The sequence below is a fragment of the Sebastes umbrosus genome, chromosome 22 (genome assembly GCF_015220745.1).
Source record: "Sebastes umbrosus isolate fSebUmb1 chromosome 22, fSebUmb1.pri, whole genome shotgun sequence".
Taxonomy (NCBI): domain Eukaryota; kingdom Metazoa; phylum Chordata; class Actinopteri; order Perciformes; family Sebastidae; genus Sebastes; species Sebastes umbrosus.
Window position 1 is genome coordinate 13,640,605 of NC_051290.1, and position 18,751 is coordinate 13,659,355.

At 40.4% G+C, this 18,751-nt stretch overlaps 1 protein-coding gene across 1 annotated transcript; it reads left to right on the forward strand.

Moving 5' to 3' along the window:
* The first annotated feature begins 68 nt into the window (after positions 1 to 68).
* smim20 (small integral membrane protein 20) lies at positions 69 to 3,634 on the forward strand. Its single transcript, XM_037759349.1, has 3 exons — positions 69 to 266; positions 2,178 to 2,234; positions 3,076 to 3,634. Exons 1-3 carry the CDS (start codon positions 158 to 160, stop codon positions 3,117 to 3,119), a joined length of 210 nt encoding a protein of 69 aa, XP_037615277.1. The 5' UTR covers positions 69 to 157; the 3' UTR covers positions 3,120 to 3,634.
* The last annotated feature ends 15,117 nt before the right edge of the window (positions 3,635 to 18,751 follow it).

The following is an 18,751-nucleotide window of genomic DNA, read 5'->3' on the forward strand; positions in this document are numbered from 1 at the left end:
ACGCTCTGACGTCAGAACGGAAGCCCAGAAGACGCAAACTTCGCTTTTTTTGTTTTGTAACACGTGGTTTTTTTGGTGACCTTTAAACCGGAAATAATAATTGTAAACACTGCGTACACTTTGGAGGTGAGAGTTCTCACCCGATGCAGCAATTAAAATGTCTAAAAATCAGAGAATAGCATTGATATTTGGAGGTTTTGTAACAGCAGTTGCAGCCGCGTTTTACCCCATATTCTTCTACCCAATGACGCATAATGAAGAGTACAGTAAGTAAACACAACTTCCTCTAACATGTCACTTACACAATGACATATACTAGTTAATGTTAACATCTCACTTACACAATGACATCATGTTACTTTACTATGTTGCTGTTTGCATTGGGCTCATTCTTTGCTAATACTTCTAACATACAAGGCACAATTGGATAGGAAAGATAACTTAAATTATAAAAAATAAAATAACAAAAATAAAAAAGGGTAGAAAATAATTAAAGGAGCAAAAAAATAAATGCATAAATAAATAATAAGAAACTAAAGCCTTAAAATGCTACTTTAAAGGTGTTTAATGACTTGTATTATCCTCCCCTGACTAAAGCTGTGTTGCTGTTTTTGTTGTAGCTCCTGTGAGACTTTTATTATTATTATTATTATTATTGAAGAAAATTAATTTACAAACATTAAGGCATTGTAAAAAAATAAAATAACAAAAATAAAAGAGGGTAGAAAAATAATTAAAGGAACAAAAAAATAAATGCATAAATAAATAAATAAATAAATAATAAGATACTAAAGCCTTAAAATGCTACTTTAAAGGTGTTTAATGACTTGTATTATCCTCCCCTGACTAAAGCTGCGTTGTTGTTGTTGTTGTAACTCCTGTGAGACTTTTTATTATTATTATTATTATTATTATTATTATTATTATTATTATTGAAGAAAATTAATTTACAAACATTAAGGCATTGTAAAAAAAATAAAATAACAAAAATAAAAGAGGGTAGAAAAATAATTAAAGGAACAAAAAAAAAAAATGCATAAATAAATAATAAGACTGCACTCTTCCATAGTAGCTCTAGGGGGTCATCATCATATATGTTCAGTTCTTCATAAGCTCTGAGGAGACACTTTGCACTGCGATGATTGTCCACAAAGTCCCTTTTTTAAAATGCAAAATAGGGGTTTAATTTTCCTCCATTGGGATGCATGGATGAAAAAAATTTGCCAGCAGTATCAGATTGTTCAATATTAAGTAACTCTTAATGTCCTTCATGTTAATACCAAACACAATATTTTCTCTTGTGAAAGGAGCAAGTAGTTGGATTCTGGTTGACAGCCAGTCCTGCAAATCTTCATTGGAAAAACAGATGATCAGTAGTTTCAATCTCCGTCTCACAAAAGATGCAATTATTGTGATCAACATTAAATCTCAGTCTCAGCAATTCATTGGATGGATAAATATTAGACCTTATTTTGAAATGGACTTCTTTTGTCTTGGGGTACTTACAGGGTCAGTGATGTCTTTAGATCTCCATTTCTTAATGTCTGAGTCTGAAAATAGTTGGATGATGTTGTTTCTGTTTGATCGTATTGGGTACAGTATGTTGGTCAGGGGATTACTAGTTAGCTAACCTGTTTTATGGCACTTTCTCAGTCAATTTAACTTCATGAACTTGGGGGTTTTATGTTCCCAAAACATACAATGAAAGCTCCCCAAAATAGTGAAAGGGGAAAAAACATCAATTAACATAAACTGTTCAGCTAAAATGACCAGAGTTGAAAGTTGTGTCCACCCTAGACTTGTTAGCAAGCAATAGGATTGTCTAACTGGACACCCAGAGGTTTCCTTCCCACTTTTCCAAAAGCCATAAACATGCAAACCGACTAAGACAAAGAGAGAGTGATGCCAGGAAAACTAATTTAAGCTAAATACTTGTGGTTTCACTGTATGTCTTTGTACAACACACTCCACTTATTGGACAGTCTTTTCAGTCTGAGCCAGTTCTGGCCAACTCAGATGGAAAGCTATAGTCGGGACATACAGTAGATTGTGGATAACATTTTTCCAGTGTTGCTGATAGTACAGACAAAACGATACAATGTGAAAATCTTGTTCATGAAATTGATTTTTGAGCACCAAATTCTTCTGACGATACCGTACTGTTGTCTCTTTGCTAGGAGATGTCCAAAAGATGAACCGGGCAGGAGTCAATCAGGCAGATATTCAACCTGTTGGTAAGAGCACATAGTAGATTTATGTACGCTGTTTCTGTCTACACAGCAGGTATATTATATACCTGATGAAGGTTGTGTGGACTGAAACATCGTAGATGAATTTATCAGTAGTAAGTGAGAAAATGTGCTGGTTTTTTTTATCTTTATTCAGTTTTTGCAATCAGTCAGATAGTATTGGTAGTATTACTTTCTTAAATAGGATATTAAAGGAGTACTTCACCCATAAAACTATAATATATACCCATAATAACTATTTATATGTCAATTACTCACCTTGTGTTACCTTGAATTCTTGAATACAACTTTGTTTTTCTCGCATGCCTCCACGGCGAACGGAGAATAAAAAAACAGGGAAAAGTCTTGATGAATCGAAGAAAGTTGGGGCTGCGCTTAATAACATCAAAACCATATCAAAACATCTGTTTACAAACTCACACAACTTGTGCACTATGATCCAAGTCTCATTCATCCAGTCATCCATCCTCACTACTTCCCAAACACATGCATCTTTGCTAAAACTCCAGACAAGTCCAGACAATTGATATACAAATGGTCATTTTGTTGGTAAAGTATTCCTTTCATGTAATTTACAAAGACGTATCATGCATATGTGTATCATACACAGACTGTCTCAATGCAGTTCTGTTTCCTTTTTTATTTTTGCCAACATATCTTCAGCTAGTACTTCAAGTATGGTGATTAGATATTTTGGTCATACTGTTGAAACAAGTGTTGTAAGAGGAGTTACCTCTCTGTTATGTGTAATCTAGTGCCTAAACAGTGTTGTAATGTTGCATGCTGACACTGTTTGTTTTGTTTTATCTTATTTTTTTATCTAAAGGTGTGAAGATATGGTCTGATCCTTTCGGGCCTGCAGGAAAATGACGGCCGGTGACGGCTGACCCTTCACTAATTCCACTGATGCTGATGAAGACGTTGCTGTTTGATGAGTGATTGGTGTGCGCGTGAGTGAATGCTTCCCAGAATGTGTGTTTTTTGTTGTTAAGTGATTCCTTGAATCCTGAAAAAAAAATAAAGTTTAAAGCACTTATAATGAAAACATTGTACTTTAAATGACTTAATATAATTTTAGGTTTAATGGGTAATGTATTGTGATGCAGACATAAAAAAAGCAATCAGTACAAAGTGCAATGGACATGAGGCAAGTAGCATGAGTTTGACTTTCTACCACAGTTCACTTATTGTACCAAATGTGCTGTTTTGTCCACAAGGGGGCGCTCCATGCCCGTCTGTTGCCACAAAAGGCACTGGACTGTGAAATGTTTTGTTTTGTGCATCAGATATTTTGGAAAAACGTTTCTATTTCCAAAAAGCCTCGCTCTGGTATGCAGCCTGTGGAAATTATAATAAAAAAACAGTGGTTTGTTTACCCATCCTATTCACAAGAAATCTATTTTGACATTTGATTTTGATTTAGTTCATAAAAGAGTCATAAAAAAACGGTTCAGCAGACGAGGGACAATGTCCAGTAATGTGCAGTATCATTTTTCCAAAATGGAAATAGTAGAGAGGGAGTTATTCCAAGACACATCACTCTGCATTATCATTTCTCTGTCACAGACACAGGGTTTAACTGTTGCTCCGCTGTTTAAATGGCATGTGACTCTAGCAGTGTTTTTGCCCATAGGCTGAAAGGACGGGGCAGAGCTCCGTGGTCGTCGTCTTGTTCAAAATCCTCCCCGATGCGATCCAGACTCCCTTTACGAGTCCATGGGTGCTGTAAAAGCAGAGAATTCCAAAACTACAATTTTTTTCCCTGTACTTTTGTGGTTTCCTGACATTGACCAGCATCCCCTTTCAGAGTTTGGTCCATCAAAGTCCTTTTGGAGGGAAGATAGATTAAGAAAGAGCTAAAGCATGTGTTTATGGTCCTTCAGAGATGGTGCATTTTTTAAAGTTGCCCTTAAATCTTTCACAGTCCCCGATGTAGCCTCTACTTTCGGACATTTAGGACCCGTTCGTGAGGCCCGCTGCCAGCAAAACTGACTGCACGGGCCAGCAGCGGCCACTCTCCTTCTCAACCCCCCAATCAACAAGCCCCATTGTTTATGAGAGGTTGTTATTGTTGGGCTGCTTTCAGAAACAAGAGAAAACTCAAGAGCCCGGCTGCGCAGAGGCGTCCAAAGTAAAGAGAGCAAGGGGTGAGGGGGTGGTTAAGGAAAAACGAAAAGCAGAAATTCCTCTCATTCCCCGCTGGTGTTTTCCAGATTCCTCAAGCGACAGCTTCTCGGCTGCGTGAGTGAAGTAAGCAACCAGAGGGGAAATTGAAGCGAACGGCGAGAGGAAGAGAACCACATTCTTGAGGGGACGCGTCACCTACACACAGAATAGAGAGACACTCAATCTCTGTTACTTCGCCTGGCAAAGTATGTAACAGGTTGTGCAGCATGGCCTTCAGCTTTTTAGGCTTGCTCGGCCATGAATCAGTGTTTGAATGACTGTGACGCCGTGACATTTCGTTTCGAACTTGATCCTTACGTCTGTCTATTCAGAAGCAGGCCTCGAGTCTGCACCAGGCTTTTATGGCTCTGTTGTGTCAAGTCCTCTTTTTGTGTCCCATTCAGCTGAATATGTAGATAGACACACATCACTATAAAACATTCAATAGGGTCAGAGCGCGCTATAAACCAACATGAACTCAACAATGTCGCCTCCGTAGCACTTTTACTATCCCACTATTAACCCATCACACAAATCTCCCCCGGCTATTGAGACGCTTCTCAGAGAGTGGTGGCACATCGTCGCTCCGAGCAGTTTGTTAGGTGTGTCTTCAAGAGCGGCAGATAATTGGCCGAGGTTTTCTAACTAATTGCCATGGGAACAAGGGTTGACAGACAGGCCACGGGGGTTGGAGGAACAGCAGAGAGTGTTTGGGAAGGGGTGGGATGTAAAGTACGAGCAGAGCGCCTCGCTCGAGTCAAGTGTGGGGAGTAGAAAACAGAAAGTAAGTGAACAAAAACAAGAACTGTGGAGAGCTCTAAAGAGCCTCTCGATGACACACTCTGTAATCGAAGACAGAGAGCTGTGGCATTTCTATTTGAAGTGCGTGAATTTGAAGTGTCACAGTTAAGGAGGACTTCTAGTTGTTTTTTTATGTGTATTTGCAAATGTTACACTATTAATTAATGAGGTGCGTGCTCGCATGTAAATTAAAGGGGAATATACCTTAGTTGGTTGCAATCTGCAACCACACCACTAGATGAACCAAATTCTACACACTGTACCTTTAAGAGATAAAAGGCAGTAATCTCTTGATTGACTTCTAGTTTATGGCATAGATGATTCATAGCAATAATGGCCAACATAAAACATAAAATACAGTCCATAAAGAGGTCATTCATAGCTAAGAAAGGATTCCAACATCAATATGTCCACATTATAAGATCAAAGTATATATCAATATATACGTATACAGTAATCATTTACAAAAGAATACAGATGTGCATCTGTCAAATATAAGAAGAGCAATTGTTGAATGTGATCAGATTATATGATATGATGCAGTACTATACTGCTAATCTACCCAGTAGTGTGCAAAGTATCCTTCATGTATTTGTGAGTGATAAAAACAGAATAATATTCTAAGATAATATATCACTGTGAAAGGAGCCATTCTGCATAACTTTTTATACTTTAATTACATTTTGCTGATAAAACCTTTGTACTTTTACTTAAGTAACATTTTGAATTCAAGACTTTTACTTGAAATGTAGGATTTTTAGGCTATGGTATTGGTAAAAACCTGAGTACTTCTTCCACCACTGCTTGTTGGGAGACACGTAACCATGGTAACCCGTACCAACCTCATGTGACCAGACGATGATGTGTGAGAATCATAAAGTATAAAGTAGTAAAAACGACATCACGCCTCGCAAAATGAAATCTCATACTTACACTTAAATCGAAGCTTTATTGACGTTTACAGAGCTGTCCAACAACGTCTGTTATGAACGTTGTCGTTGTTGCCGCATTGCATTGTGGGATATTTATGCTGCCGTAGTGTCCAGCGTTGCATACTGTGACATTTCAATTTGCGTACTATTGGTTTCATGCTAAGGTTTCAAACATACTAAAATATCTCAGTGTTTTAGCGTACTAAATAGCATGTTAGTACGGAATTTCGGACGCAAGCGATAGTCTTCAGCCCCAACCGACGCTGACTCAAGTGACATCACTTGAGGTAATTTATCAGATTTTGCGCAGCACCCTCTGGAGCCATAACAGGCTTCATACAACTTTTTTTAACATATACAATAGTACTCCTAAAGACTAAATCGGTGGAGTTCTCCTTTAAGGCGTAACAGTGGATCCCTGAAAACCTATTGTATGGATGCACGCCACTGTGTGTGTGTGCATATCACTGAAGCAATGACTACATTTCACCAAAGATGTCGCCAAAAAAAAAGAAAAAATATCACAGGTTATCACATAAAAACAAATTCAGCACACAAACGCAAACACACACACACACAGTTGGTTTTCTCCCAGAAAACAAGCAAGAGTCTACATTTCCCATCTCAAATGCGCTGCTTAGCCTTGTAAAACAATGTACCGGAGTGCTGTCCGCATTCTTGGGTCAGCAGGCGCACGGCTGTGGAAACAGATAGTATAAGTCTGAAGCAATGTCTAGGGAAAAAAAAGGCTCCGGCCAGGCTCGCAGCAGGCAGGCGAGGCGAGCTGCCCCAGTGACAGTGTGGTCTGGAGCGAGCTAGAGTTACATTTAGTGCGTGCGTGCGCGAGCGTGTGTGCATGTGTCATTCAGGAGAGAAAGCGAAGAAGTTCAGCTAAGAGGAACCCAGTATCCCCCGGAGACTAAACTGTGGTTGTGGAACTTACTGGAACTCCAAACATCGTGTGTGTGCTTTTGTGTATTATGTTCATATTTGCCCCGAAAGCAGGACCACGAATAGATAATTATGGTTTGTTTTAGGTTGCATCTCCGTTGCCCAGTCGTGAAGGCATTGCAGTTCATTGCTGCGGCGTGTCAGTTTCGTAGTCGAAGAAGCCGTGTGCGTAGAGAGAGAGAGTGGACAAAGGGCAGATGATGCAATGATGGTTTTGTCGGCTCTCTCCTTCTTGTCGGCCGGTGTTATTTAGACTCTTACAGGAACTCACAGTCATAAACAGTCTATAATAGCTGGCTGTTGCACTTGTGAAAACATGTTTTTGCTTCTGAAAGTCTGTTTTTAGCCAAGCTCATTATAAACATTCATCTAGTAATTAAGAGGTAACATGGTAATTTTCACAATATTTAGAATAGTAATTAGCACAATTCTCGTTTTTTTTATGCAAGTGAAAAGCCCGACAGAAGAGACGCTCTGTGGATCACTGGGATTTTCTAATGCACACTTCAAATTCTCTGTGTGGAAATCTGATATTTTCACATCACAGAGGTTTTTTTAGTGAAATATCTCAACAAGTATTTGATGGATTGCCATGAAATTTGGTACTCGCATTCATGTTCCCCTCGGGATGAATTGTAATAACCGTAGTGATGCCTTAACTTTTCATGTAGCACCATCATCATGACAAATGTTTAAAGGAACAGTGTAACATTTCGGAGGATCTATTGGCAGAAATGGGATATACTGTTAATCACTATGTTTTCTTTAGTGTATAATCACCTGAAACTAAGAATTGTTGTGTTTTTTCGTTATCTTAGAATGAGCTGTTTATATCTACACACGGAGCGGGTCCTCTTCACAGAGGTTGTTTCTACAGTAGCCCAGAACGGACAAACCAAACAATGGCTCTGAATAGGGCCATTCACGTTTTCACGTACGCCACTGGACCTCTCCGACTCCCTTGGCACATGGGAAAAGCTGCAGTTGGTTGCAATCGGCAACAACCTCACCGCTAGATGCCGCCAGATCCTACACACTGCACCTTTAATTTGTCCTATATTGGTTTACCGTTGTAACATTACCGTTGTGTTCCAAATTGCATGCTTTTAGTACATACTGCAGCTGCTCTTACAAAGTACGTACTGTCGATGCAGTATTCATACAATTGGGGCATACTATTTCGTCATAACATTGTACCTTGAACTTTGACCGTCTTGCTCATATGGGATTGTGGGTCAAAATAAGCAGAAAAGCATGCTGGCTTGCAACTGCAAAATGCGATCAGATGTAGTAGGACATCCTGGTATTTTTGGCATACTGCATTTGACATACTATGTATTGGGACACACTTAATCTTTTTCTTTCATACTAAATAGTATGGGTTTTGGAACGCACAGTACACCTGCTAAGCATCAGCATGTTAGCATTGTCATTGTGCATTTAGTAGCCTCACTGAGCCGCTAGCGTCGCTGTAGGCAATTAGTATTTTGTTGAGATCACTTTGCAATTAGAGCGTAAATCACAGGAGAAATGAAAAAGATGAATGTTGGGAGAACTCTGCATCACTTTTTGAATTTTATGCCAGAGAATCATTGATACACAGATCTCTATCTGTTGCACTTACAGCAGCTAAAGCAGGATTTTCAGCCCGTTTGTCGTCACGTGTTTTTCGTTTCCTATATAAAATGTAGCCAGTAGAAAGAGATACAACTATATAAAGTAAATAATTACAAAACAGACCATACAGAAATATACAAAAACACGTTAAATGAACACCAAGTGGTCTTTCCTGTGTTCACGGCTGAACTCAATGGGGCCTTCTTTCTTCACAGCTCTTCAGGCAGCCAGTGAATGTGATTAAGCAACACCTCTGAATAAGGTAGGAAATTCTCAAATATGGCTCGGAGCGTGCCAAAAGCCTGTCCACATATGGATCTGTAGAGGAAATGTTTAAGCAATTAGTCGGAGTTTAAGGTCGGAAAAAATTATTTCCCCCATCTTTTTTTTTTCAATGGGGAGGAAAATCTTTGTTATGGACCGACCTCATCGTGCCGACCATCTTTTCCTCTTTTAAACGTGTCGTCCCATGTTCCACTGATTCTGTGGAACCAAAATGTCGAAACCGCAATTACATTTAACTCGGGACTGTTTGATTAACAGAGTCTTGCAAAAAACCACACGCACACATGCATGCACCCGCTGATTGAAATATTATTGTCACCCCTACTAAACACACGCCATTACAGCACCGCCGCCTGAGCTCGTGCGAGCCTCGACCGTCAATCACGTTATATAGCAGGTTTCCGTTTTACGGTCCCATTATAATCTTAAAAATTTCTTATGCACTAAAATAGCAGGGCGGCTGTTGATTTAGGCAGGGTTACTGACAAAGAGGGCCAGAGCTGTAAGCAATCATGCCGCTCTTCCAAACCTCTCGGAAAGGCTAAGAAAAGAGTGGAGCAGAGAGTGATTTATAAGGCACCTTAATACTTGACACGTTCATTCGTGAAAATAAGTCTGCGGCCTTTTCAAAGCCATCGCTTACATTAAAAAAACATGGAAAGCTCTTTTAAACAGCTTCTTTTTATACTCGGTGGGCCAGTTTTCATTCATATTTCCTGGCACGCTGCTTTACGCCCCCTCAGTCTGAGAGACTGTATCAAAATAAACAGTTTAACCCCAATGCGGCATTTAAAAATTATATTGTAGTGAACAATACAGAAAGTATGCGATTTCACAGAGCTCTTTAACAGCAGGTAATGCTGTAAAGATTGATAAAAATGTGTAATATTATGATCCAATATGACATACTGAGTCATACTATATCTTGTTTTAGTTGGACTCAAATGTACAAAGTGGGCTGAATGATTCACAGTGTTGAAAATACTCGCAATACCCTGCTATTTTCATGCAGCTAGATGAACTGCGTCTCTGTTATTAGTGGCTTACGCACAGAGCAAATTAATTCAATAAGTCAAACCTATATCCTATGGCACAACAGCAGCTGTATGGAATGAAATGGCTTTAATGGATATTTAGCATGCACAATGGTGAGTCATATTTGGTGTGTATTTTAATTTTAGCGTCAATGGCGTGTGGGGTGAGCGAAGACGGTGTGCCTCTGTGTTCCTCGTGGGTTTTCATTAGGGCCTTGTGGATGACAACAGAATATATGACTTGGCTCCAGACGGGAATTCGGGGAAAGTCATGGAATTTTGGACGCCTTGACGGAACACAGGCTGTCCGCTGTTGGCTCGTTCTCCACCGAGGAGGAGGAGTAATCCTCCTGCAGTGTGTGTTTGTGTGTGTGCTGGTGGGCCTTAAGGACATCTTCAGGGAGCTGACCCAGAACAATGACAGGTTTACAGCACAGCAACCAGGCAGGCGGACTCACATGTGGCTAAAATCAAACAGAGGACCAGGACTGCTCTGAGCGCTAGAGCAGATTGGACACAACCGGATCGTCCAGATGATTAGTAACTCTGGTGATCTGTATTTCTGCCTATCCAGGGAATCTACTGTATCTGTTCAATACATCTACCTTCCTCACATAGTCAAAAAAAAGGCTCTTAAGAAGAAAATCCATGAGGAATCACTCTCTTGTGTTTTGGAACAAGTGCCTTTTGAGATTTTTTGCTGATGAGCAACTTGCAAAGTCTTTCAACAATTCCTTTAGAATTTCTTCTGGCAAAACTTGCTGATATGATTCACGTTATTGCTTTCAGAGCTGGAGACTTGAGACATATTTTAAGTCACAAAAATGAGGACTTGACTCCCCTAAGACTTGGCCTCACATGACATTTTAAAAGCAAAACCACGTCTCAAGTTTTTACCTGGAAAATGTTCAAATGTTGTCATTTTAATAGCCAGACATGAAAGACTTGCAACTGACTTACAAGTAACCATTGCAGACTTGATGCTGACTTGTCCTTAAGGACTTGAGACAACTTGGCAATCGGTACTACAAGATTTGAAACCTGACTTGAATTTGTCTCAAATGACCTGAGGCTTGGTCTCAAATGTCCTGTAACTTATGTCGAACGTAGTTTCACTATTACACGACTTGGGACTTGGACTTGTCCTTGAGGATTTGAGATTTGACCTTAGACTTGCTATAACAAGACACAACTTAACTTGGGTTTTTTTTTCTGAATGACTTGACTTGGTCCTGTCTTGAATGACTTGTGAATTTGTCTCAAATGACTTGAGACCTGCTTTAACTTGATTTGAACTTGACTTTAGGCACTTGAGGCTAAATTTAAGACTCATTATCAGAAGACTTACTCTGACTTGTCTCAAATGATTCAAGTCTTGTTTAGGACTTGTAATTAAGGACTTGAGACTTGGCTCAAGACTATGTATTGCAAGACTAGAGACCTGAATTACACTTGTTTCAAATGACTTCTGACTTGACGTGGATTTGTCTCAAATTAATTGTGATGTGAATTGGACCTGACTTTGAGACTTGTTAAGGACTTGTACTTAAGGACTTGAGACTTGGCTCGAGACTTGGTATTGCAAGACTTGAGACCTGAATTGGACTCGTCTCAAATGACTTGTGACTTGACGTGGACTTGTCGCGAATGAATTGTGAAATTAATTGGACTTGACTTCGAGACTTGTTTAGGATTTTTACCTACAGACTTGAGACTTGGCCTGAGACTTGATATTGCAAGACACGAGACCTGAATTGGACTTGTATCAAATGAGTGGACGTGGACTCGTCTCGAATTAATTGTGATATAAATTAAATGGTCAAACTTAAGAGATGGTTTAGGACTTGTACTTAAAGACTTGATACTTGACTTGGCTCACGTCTTGGTATTACAAGACTTTGAGTCCTGAATTGGACGTGTCTCAAACGACTTTGACGTGGACTTGTCTTGACTTAATTGTGATGTGAATTGGACTTGACTTTGAGATTTGTTTAGGACTTAAAGACTTGAGACTTGACTTGACACTCGCCATTACAAGACTTGAGGCTCGACTTGAAGTCCAAACTGTGGAAGACGTCGTCATAAATTTTAAGTTTAAGATTGTGGAAATTATTGTATTCTTCTGAAAAGCTTTAAAGCCTTGGAAAGGATTTTCTTTCCACAACTGCTCAAGAACTTCATTATTTCCTACATTTCTTCGCCTCGGCAGTACTGTACGTGCAACGGAGGGTCAAAAATAAACCTTGGTCATGTCGTGTGCATAACCCTAAACCTAACCACAAGATTAAATAGCGCCCATATGCACTGATGTCAGTAGGAAATTTGCAAAAAAAGCGATTGAATTGCATGCATAAACCCTCATCCTCATATTCTGTCCCGAAGGGTATACTTCTGCTATTTAATGCCATCCACAAAAGAAAGCCACCCTGACATGAAAGCAGAATCATATCCCACCTGAGCTACAAATGATCTCTCCCTTTGGGCTATGAGCTTACTTTGTGGTCTCCCCTTTTTCCTGCTCCCTGCTCTCCTCATCCATCCATCCATCCTCTCCGGTGCTGCTCCATTCAGAGAGAGAGAGAGAGAGAGAGAGAGAGAACAAACCACATGTTTCAGGGAGGAATCCTGACCGGGCAGCATCCCAGACCAAAGTACCTCCAGCTCTCCTGCCCCATGGCATCACTTAGCTCTACCCTGTCATTAAGAACAGGGTTGGATGATTTGTGTTGGAACGCAGCCCTTTGTTCGAGTGGGATGGGCGCAGAAAGAGAAAGACAGGGACCGCGGAGGAGGGGTGGGGGGGGGGGGTAGAGTAGAAGAATGATGTCATCTCAGGTCGGTGCTGGAAGTGGGCCGGGACCTGTGGTGGTAGGAATGGTGTTGCCTTTGGGCTCGGGTGCAGGAAAAGAGATGGAATGATGTGGAATATGGTGAACGAGAGTGTAATTTGGTATGTGCGTATCTCTAGATGAGTAAATATGTCTCTTGTCTTTGTTTTGTACCGCGCACACGGGTGCACGAAACTTGTGTGTGGGTTTGTGGAAGTGTGCGAAAGGCATGCGGTCGGAAAAGTATAGGCTGTTTTTATGTTGCGTTCGCTCTTTGTTTCAGTGTTTCTTTAGTGGGTGGATGGTTGAATGAATCATTTGGACAGAGGCTGAGGTATCAGAAAGAGTGGTTTGGCTTGGGGGTGAGGAGGATGGGGGGTGAGGAGGGGGAGAGACAAGAGAGAAGGAAAACCAACTTGTACTTGTGGCTTCTGGATTCCTAATGCACACTACTGCACTGTGATGACTGTCTCCCTCCCGCTACCTACACTATGTCGTGTGGAACATATCGGATACACCACAGAGAAGCAAGGACTGAAAGTAATTATCCAAAGCATTTTCTGTTCAAGTATAGTGCTGAGCTTTGTGTATTTTTGTTTTACTTAAAGGATCATTTCGGTTATGTAAGGAAGTTAGGTCTTATTTTCGTAGTTTTTGGTTATTCAGGGCTCAACACTAACTTTTAAAATGGTTGCAAGGCGCAGCTTTTGGTTGCCGAAACTGAAAATACGGTTGCCATTTTTAGTCACTGTAGCCTATAATTGCCTATGGACTTGCATTTATATAGAACTCTTCAAGTCTTCCGACCACTCAAAGCTCTTTACATTACATGTCAGCATTCACTGATGGCAGAGACTGCTAAGGTGCCAACTTTGCCCATCAGGATCTAATCTAAATACTCATTCGCACACCGGTGCAATATGGGGTTAAGTGTCTTGCTCAAGGACACATCGACATGTGACCCAGAGCAGCCGGGGATCGAACCACTGACCTTCCAATTGGTGGACGACCTGCTCTACCCTCTGAGCCAAAGCCGCCCCAATTTAAAGCCTATAAATTGTAAATAAACTGAAATTATTATATTATCATAATTGCTATTTTCATGCTGAATACTGGTTTCCTCTTCAGGCCTCAAAATATAATTCAAATTGTACATTATTCAATATATACAGTGTATTATATAACCTGTGATGGACCCATCATACAGTAGTCATTATTTTAGGAGTCTCAAGCATAAAATGTTGAGAATAACCACTATATAACCACCACTAAGTAGCACTATATAAGGTAGAGTACTAGGAGGAGTTACAGGATGAGGATGATGAAGTTGCTTGAATGAGTTATATAACATACCACTGCTACTTTTCTATTATTTATAGTGTTTAACTTATAGGAATTTTACACTTTATCTTATCTTTCCCCTGCAGTTACATTCCCAGTGAAAACCCTCGTGACTTCTGCATTAAGATGATGCATCTTTTGACTCCGAGCCATCTTTTAGAGCGAGCAATCAGATCAACCATAAATGGGCCGCAGGCTATGCAACGCGATGGGGCGACTCGATCTTTAATGGCTTTGAGATGAAACACCTCCTGACTCTGAAGAACTTTTTATCGACCGTGTACTCTTCGAACTACACTGAATTTACACACATATTCCTACATTTGTTAAGCAATTCCACTAAGCCAATAGTTACATATGTAACTTCACATATTAACACATTTCAAAGTTTCTAAGGAAGTGGACTTGCTGTGCACTCGTGATGTTATTTCGCATATTTATTGCAACTTTTTATTATCTCTGCCTCCAATAATATTTAGATGGAAGGCGACTGATAGGAGCAGAGTTCCAATAACAGAGATTAAGTGCTCTGGGGGGGGAGATTGTGCAGCGTTTCTGAGGAGAGAGGCATCTGCCTAAGTAAACTCAGCCCAACACTGAGGAATTGCGCTGTGGAACGTTGGTGGTGAAACCGGAGCGCGGGTTTTGGGAATAGCCCAAGGGAACTGGGCTCAGTTTTCCAAAAGCCTCTATCTCCTGCGATATGTAGTGTGATTTGAGGAGAGGCGAGGATTGTGTGTGTGTAACAGGGGAAGTGGATGGAGGGCTTACAGAACGGCTAAGTCAGGAAAACAAGTCTCAGGAAACCCTATACCTCACTCTGGCACCGACACAGACGTTCTTTCTTTCTCTTCCTCTGTCTCACTCTCTCTTTCTCTCTCTCTCTCTCTCTCTCTCTCTCTCTCTCAGCAACTCCTGTCTTGCTGTATCTCTCTCTCTCTTCCCTCTCCGCCTGCTTGTACTGGAGAAACGAGGAGTGAAAGCAACAGCAGTTAGAGCAACAACTGAACAAAAGCCACCCTTGACACTCGGTGCTGTTAAGGAAACAGTGGTGACCTTGTTGGGAGTTGAAACCTTCTCATATAGCAAGGATCTCTTCTTTTTTTTCAGATTTTTGTAGCTTCTTTGAGGCAATATTTATATTTTCATCTTCAAGAGAAATTATTAAGACACAAGCTCAGACAATATCAATAAAATAGAACAATGTGTATGTGAAACGTATAGCTCGTAGTGACCACACCAGAGTATTATCACCCAACCGGGCTGGTCTCTTACACCGTTCGTAGCTATAACTACAGAAAGTAATACACTGTTATTCATGTATATCCCACAGAATTAATTTGTATGTAATCAACGTAATCGTGAACCAGGAAGTATAAAGAGCAACAAACTGCATAAGGATGGATAAGGACAGAGTTTTAGCTTTTCTGACCTCTATTTGGTTCAAATGTAGTTCAACTCTATTTCTTTTTCTTTTTTCTCTAATTCCCTGTCTCATCACTTTCTCTCTCTTGCATACAAGTTCTCTCATCTCTCTGTCAGTTCAATTAAAAGATGCTTTGTACGTCCTCAAACCGCTAATGTATATCGCATTAGCTATCTATCTTTGTCTTTCTCTGCCTCTCAAGCACTCACACACTTCCCCTGCCTGCACTCCTTTATCTTATATCCCCTTTTCCACTATCCCTAAAGCTCCTTGTCTGTCTCTGTCACCCCCCCCCCTTTTCCTTTTTCAAAAAAACACTTTCCACTGCTTTTCCACATCTCTGGAACCCCTCGCTGCACCTCCCACAACAAAACACACCTACTTATAACACATCCCAGTCATCTTTCCCTCTCCCTTCTTTCCATTTGTTTGCTGCCATCTTTTCTCCATTTACACCTCATTCTCCCTGTCTTTCTGCCTCCTCCATCTATCATTATCAGCCTCTGTTTCCGTGTCTCTCTCAGCCTCCACCTTATCAGCCTGCCCTCTCTTTGCTCTGCCTCTTTCTCTATATCCTTCCCTTTCCAGCTCTCTCCGTGTCCTCGGTGTGTCTGTGGGGGCAGCGAGTGGTCAGGCCTGCCTGCAGGCATCAACAGCACAGGGCCACTGCCTTGGGCTGTGTGTGTAAGTGTGTGTGTGTGTGCTAGTGTGTGTCTGTGCTAGGCTGATTGGCACGATGCCCAGACCCACCTCCTGTGGTGAAACCCACTCCTTTTCTTCTTAGCAGTCTGGACTGCTGCCCAGACTGACCCTCACAAACACACACACAGATACAGGCATGCAAACACATTCACAGATAACCTGACTGGGACACAGATGTGACGCATCAATACACACAGTAACACACACACACACACACACACACACACACAGATACAGGCATGCAAACACATTCACAGATAACCTGACTGGGACACAGATGTGACGCATTAATACACACAGTAACACACACACACACACAGATAAGTCTCATGAATATCCAGAAAGCAGAAAATCACCTCTTCTATATCTCTTTCCTTTGCCCTCTATGAACCATACATGTGTTTGTGTTGCCTCCTCTTGTAGATATGCATTGTGCCTACAGTGTGTGTGTGTGTGTGTGTGTCTTGGCAGCCAGTGTGTGTATGCATGTCACACACAATGGGTCTGACTTCCACCTACTCCCGCTCTACAAATTGATGTGTATATCATTCAATTTGGGATGTTTGCATTGGATTAAATTGTATATACAAAAAAAACTATAAAGGAAAATTCCACCCTCAAAGTGTTACTTTACGATTAAGTGTTTTTACAGTATATACCTGCTTTCCATTTTTTCCACAGTTGAGAAAGCAATCTCACCACAATGTCCATTTAGTAGCTGTTCTGGAGCTCTCAATCACATCACATGATCTTCATCAGCAGATGGAGTTTGCCCAGGCGGCAACCTCCGGGTCTGAAAAGTGAAGCCAATGAGGAAGTGCCTTAAACCTGCATTCTTTCTAACAGCCAGCAGGGGGCGACTCCTCTGGTTGCAAAAAGAAGTCTGATTGTTTAGAAGTCTATGAGAAAATGAGCCTACTTCTCACTTGATTTATTACCTCAGTAAACATGGTAAACATGACTTTATGGTCTCAATCGCTAGTTTCAAGTCTTCTTCAAAACAGCATGATGTTCATTTAATAAATTATGGTCCCATTTAGAGTCAAATAGACCATAAAGCAGGGGATGCTTTAGAGCGTGGCTACCTTGTGATTGTCCGGTCTGGGTGTTGTCCATGTTTTCCCAGTGTGTTTTCAGTTCATGAAAGTTAATTGTAACATTTTGGTCACCTAAAAATGTCTTATTCAGTGTTCGTTCATTCTGGTTGCAAAAAAAAACAAGATAGCGACGGCCAAAATGCTGAACTCGAGGCTTCAAAACTGTAGTCCACAGACCAATCAGGGACGTCACGGTGACTACGTCCACTTCTTATATACAGTCTATGAGTTTGCCAAGCTGTTGTAGATTTTCAAATTTCCATTTTTTTGGCTTGAAATCTTAAAAGGTTCATTCTTGACCTTCAAAACAGTTTATAAAACCCAGAAAACTTTAAGTTTATGATCTCCTACATTTCCCCAAATGCCTTTGACAACCCCTAGAGAATAGGCACAGGAAGCCCGAATCGCCTTGTATTGTATTTCTTTCGTCCCTTTTGAGATTTATTGTAAAATAAAATTGAAAAAGGATCAAATTGTTACATCAAAAAGATTACATCTGTGTGTGCTTCGGGTCATAAAAGTGGAGGACAACAAAACTGTTTCAGTAACAGGATTTTTATTTCTCTCATCAAACAACTAGAAGTTAATAGAACCAATATGTCCGTTTTGGGAAACAGAATAGGCATGAATCTTTATGGATATTAGTGTTTGAATGTTTTCCAGAGAGCGCATCATTGGTTTGCCAGCCTACACCCATCATAACACAAAGTGAAACCACAGTTAAGTTAAATATAATATAATGCATCATCACATTTATTTAGCTGCTCATGGTACAAAAATACAGAGTGGCTGGAATAGTCACTATTTTGTTATGTTTTCCTATTTTCAATGGGAATAATGAAGACATTTCTATTCTTCTATTCTACTCTATATGCATCATATTAATTTAACGGAGTGCATTAAGTAGTTATAGTCAGATCTATTTGTTCCCTAGATGGGGCAGTGATATTAAGAGTTTGTTAATTTACATATTCACATGTTACACATCTGCAGTTTTTTTTCTTTCCTGCATTTGGCAGCTTCAGCTGTGTTACTATTAGTCTGGATTATGTGTTTAACTTCTTCTATTTGTTTAATATTATAGTTCGCTCTTGGTTTATAAAATGTGCCGCTCTGCTAACAGTAGATTTGTCCATGTTTGTGATTGGTCATATGCTGCAAACAACGCCCCTTTCATGTGAACACGCTCATAGCCAGATGGAGAAATCCTGGGTTGACTTACCGCGTTGATAACCACCATCGTAGGACCGCTTAGTGTGATCGCAGTTGTTGGGGTTAGTAAAGCCAGATAACGAGAAGATACCCTGAGTATGTTGAACTCG

What these genes read in the sequence shown, in the direction of transcription:
- smim20 (XM_037759349.1), top strand. Translation starts at nt 158, where the DNA reads ATGTCTAAAAATCAGAGAATAGCATTGATATTTGGAGGTTTTGTAACA. An exon ending in GACGCATAATGAAGAGTACA is followed by an intron (nt 267 to 2,177) that starts GTAAGTAAACAC and finishes TCTCTTTGCTAG; the next exon opens with GAGATGTCCAAAAGATGAAC. An exon ending in GGCAGATATTCAACCTGTTG is followed by an intron (nt 2,235 to 3,075) that starts GTAAGAGCACAT and finishes TTTTATCTAAAG; the next exon opens with GTGTGAAGATATGGTCTGAT.